Source organism: Rhagoletis pomonella, unplaced genomic scaffold (genome assembly GCF_013731165.1).
Source record: "Rhagoletis pomonella isolate Grant_MI unplaced genomic scaffold, Rhpom_1.0 Rhpom_scaffold_00001, whole genome shotgun sequence".
NCBI classification, from domain to species: Eukaryota; Metazoa; Arthropoda; class Insecta; order Diptera; family Tephritidae; genus Rhagoletis; species Rhagoletis pomonella.
Genome location: NW_023458555.1, coordinates 57,009,319 through 57,013,746, shown reverse-complemented (window position 1 = coordinate 57,013,746; position 4,428 = coordinate 57,009,319). Strand labels below are relative to the sequence as shown.

The 4,428-nt window shown below is 37.1% G+C and overlaps 1 protein-coding gene across 1 annotated transcript in view; it reads left to right on the top strand.

Annotated features, from left to right (window-relative positions):
* Positions 1–808: 808 nt before the first annotated feature.
* LOC118746507 overlaps positions 809–4,428 on the top strand; it is a gene marked incomplete in the record, with an annotated part of 49,150 nt that continues 45,530 nt past the window's right edge. The window contains 5 exon segments of the mRNA XM_036480357.1: positions 809–1,232; positions 1,302–1,474; positions 1,526–1,960; positions 2,020–2,903; positions 2,955–3,782. Coding sequence (XP_036336250.1) covers positions 1,312–1,474; positions 1,526–1,960; positions 2,020–2,903; positions 2,955–3,782 — 2,310 coding nt within the window.

Genomic DNA, 4,428 nt, shown 5'->3' with positions numbered 1-4,428 from the left:
TATATCAATATTACGTTCAACATTTCGCTTAAAATGCCAGATTTCCTGCAAATACATTAGAATTTACGAAAGGAATTTCACTACTAATTGCCTACTTTGCGTACTTTTCTACTACCATTTTCGAAACAGGGGATTGCATTCTTGCCCTTCTCTGTCCTTCGTAAATGCAACCTTTTGTAAGGGCGTGTCAAACCGCAGCTGTCAATAATTACATGAACGAAGACACAAGATCACGTAAGAAGAAGAGAGTGAAAAAAGTCGATTTTTTTAGCGGGTTCTACGCCATCTTGTTTCACTGGAAAACGAGCGAAAAGTAAACAAAGCAAAGAAAACAACGAAAACCAAAATTAGCCAAAATTATTGTCAGCCACTTTAAACGCACAATTTAGGTAAAATGATGCAACAAAATGCTTTAAAATGTGTTGTCATGTTGAATTAACTCTTCTTTACTTGAATAAAAGTGTAAAATAGTGGTGCTTGTGATGTAAACAAACGCTCAGCTGACGAACCCGCTTTCGCAAACTTTTTTCTCAAAACCAGTTACAAATACAACGTCGCGTTCTTACGTGATCTTGTATTTTAGGTTCATGAATAATTATCTAACTTTTTATTATTGAATCATGCGCTCAGCTCACGAACCCGCTTTCGCAAACTTTTTTCTCAAAACCAGTTACAAATACAACGTCGCGGTCTTACGTGATCTTGTATTTTTGGTTCATGCGTAGAACCCGCTAAAAAAAATCGACTTTTTTCACTCTCTTGTTCTTACGTGATCTTGTGTCTTTCGTTCATGCCATCACTACAGTTTACACATTTCAGAACGTTTCCTTCTTGCCGATTCTTTTATAACGCTTCCTATGAAAATTGCGCGTTTGCGAGGTGCATAATTGACATTTTGTAGAGAAATCTCTGCATTGTTCATTAAAAAGTGTTTTATTTTAGCAAAAATTATTGACATACCTATGTTGGAGTTTGTTCGAACTTATATTCAGAAATTGTAATGCGATAAGCAAGATTTACATATTTAGTAGTGCTCTTGAAGTGTTTTCAGTGCTTTCGTTTTTCCTCTACGCTTTGTTCCGATATTCTCCATTTTCATCTTGGTAGGAGCTTTCGCATTTTTTTGTTTATTGTATTAAATAAACTCTGGTGCTTTACTGCATTACATGCAACGATTTAAGATGGCAGAAACATGAGAATACAAAGCATTTAAAGGGAATTTGATAAAAATTGTAAGGTGATTTTTTCAATCATTTTTTCCAATAAATTTTATATAGTAACTTTTTTGCCATACAATTTAGAAACTTTTCGATGGCGAGTTCAGTGTTCGTTGAAAGTTGCACCAAGCCCTTAAAGGGTGGTGTTGGCTCTGAAAATGAAGTTGCTGTTTCAGAATGCCCTGATTCCAATTTGGTTGTGGTCTATGGAAAAAAAGGAGTGAACTTTGATCATCGAGGAATAGAGAATCTCATTGGTAAATTATTATCCTAAAATGTTTCCTTTAAAAATATTTTTTTTTTTTCAGAGGAAAAAACACTCTCCTCGATAAGTGTTATACGTTTAACGTCTCCAACGCCGAGTATGATAGAAGAAGAAAAAGAGGCAGAAAGATCAGAAGAATTTCTTCGTAGACAAGCTGAAGGTTTATCTGACATTGAATCAAACGATAGTAGTGATAAAAATAGCTCTAGCGATGATGAGGTCGCATATCACACCGGAAGTGAAGAAATTCATACAGCTGATGATGAAAAGAGTGATGTTAATGACGAAAATTCCGCTGACAACGGTAAATTCGAAACTCGAAAGAAGAAACGAAAGAATAGATGTAAGATGCACACTAAAGGTAAAATACTTAACATTCAAAGTAAATTGCCCAAAGAGCGTCCTGATATTATTGGGTTGACAGTAGAAGAGTTTTATCCGCCTGTATCCGCAAAGGAAGTAGTGAAAGAAGCGCTAAGTAATATTTGTTCTATAGTGGCCAATTTTCATCTTTGATTAATACGTAATTCTTTTTAGAGTTGGCAGGGGTTTCAACATTCAAACGTACCGCAGATTATGAGTTCCAGTTATTTGTAATTAAAAATGATCACTGCTACACTCCGTACACTTCACCTGCACAAATGAAAGCAAAACTAGCCGAAAAATATAAGGCAGAAAAGCATGCAGTAATCGGACGAAAAATAATTCCTCACACTGCGATAACTATGAAGCAATTACAATTGAAAAATAAAGTTTTTCAAGGTGCTAATGACTTTGTTGAACTACCGAATTTGCAATCAGTTAAAGACCAAAATATTAAATTAAATAAGATACTTGTCACCTCTCAGAAACAAGAAAACATAGATGGACATACAAAAGGTGATACAGAACAACTCAGTTCAGAAACAGAAACAGACTTTGATATACTAAGTGAGGAGTCTGGAAATACCGACAATGATCGCGATAGCGACTTGGACTTCAACGTCACTAACAGGAAGGGTACGAAGAAAAAAGAACTTGTTAATAAAGCAAAACGCCTGTCAGCTGGAAAAGTATATGTTAAACGTCTTTTACAATCTCATGATGAAGGGGATGAATCCCGAAATAACATACGGCCAGTTACCAGCAACGTTTTTAACCGTCCGAATAAGATTGTATCACCTGTTAAAATAGCGGGTTGTACACCTATAGGAGTCAAACAACTGCTTTCAGATGCTGTTGCAGCTCTACCACCAATTCCAAAACGCTCCACAACGGCACAAATAGACGAAAAGGCAATCAACCCAGTTACAAGGCCACAACCAATACCAAGTGGTATACGCAGAGGGCCCATTATAGAAGTGAGTGGGCAAAAAACAACAAGCGTTCGCTCTCAGCTGCAAGGATCGCCGCATACGGTGAAAGAAATTGTTATTAATAAGGTAATGTAAAGTAGTGCATGTAAAATAGTATCTTAACACTTCATGTTGCAGGTTATGGCTAGTCCAAAGGGCGGATTTACGGAAATAGGACAGTTACTATCTCAAAAAGAAAAGCTAACTCCAACCACTCCGACAAGTAGCACTCCAACATCCCCGACAAGTAGCACTAAGAATTTAGGCAACCATTTAATGGTTGCTCAGTCGTCCTCAAGAGGATTTATGCCTCTGGGTGTTGAAACTGCTGTTCAAAATAAATTACCTGCTCAAATTTCAATTCAAACTCACCAAAGCACATCTGAATTGGCTGCAAAAACTAAGGTTTCGATGGAGTTGAAATCATCTGTTCAGCCGGTTATTGTTCAATCAAATGTATCTACCATACACTGTTCACAAAAGGAACAAATGTCTTCGGAACTGGCTGCAGAGCAATTTGATCTCATCGTTTCAATTGTAAAAGACGAAATGCAGAAATCCGCCATGATAGAATCATCAAATTCAAAAGAAAACATACCTAAGTTGGTGCAGATGTTAGAAAAAGTCGAACATAACTTGGATTCAAAGACCATACAATCTAACAAGGAAAAAAATCAAACAAATTTCGGATCTACTGAAACTACCGTAGATGATATTGACATTGCTAGCGCGCCACTCTTAGAAACACCGGATGGCGATGAGATCCCAGATGATTTGCTTCAGCACGTTGTGGACCTTATTGAAGACGATGAAACCTTACAAGAGGCTGTTGAAAAGCAAGTGTTTGGAGGAGTTCAAAGCGAGAGAATTGCGTGTGTGGCTTCCAGTGACACAGTTAATACAAAGGTGTCATCGACGATGACAAGATCTGTTGCTCCTACCATTCAAGCGCATATTTCTGAATCAGTAAGTATCTATCTCCTAATCTCAACCTAATTAATAGCTTAAGACTCGTTTATTTTGGGTCATATGAAAATCCTCTGGATTTTGTCACTATGTGGTGTTAATGCCCAAATATCTGGCAACCCTTATTTAAATGCGTCAATCAGAACGCATTGGAAAGGTTAAATTTCTACATTTTTATTGTTTTCTTTTACGTTGCGGAAATTTGGATGTCAAAAATGCACCTCACTCTGGTCGACCAATCGATGGAAAAACTGTCAGGTACACGCTACGAAAAGAAGCTCGATATTTGGGGCGACATGAATTCACGCAGATATATGTTATTGATCATCTATAACGCTGCTCAAACAAAACGAAATCAAACGTATTTTTGAAGCGATTCATTACAGCCGGGCTTACGTAACTGGTACGACCCAGATTTATAACCTCTCTGAACTTGGCAGGACAACTTTTTCTCAAAGCAAAAATTCCTATCGCATAATTTGCCGTTAATTATCCGTAAATTATCCGTGAAAAGAATAATTTTGCCGCGGACATATTTTAAAAAATATCGAGTGCCCTGATATTCCACTTCCGTGGAAGTTAGCAGGGCACCTTCTAAAAACCAATAAAGGAAACCAGCTAAACCCAAACTAACTATCTGATAATT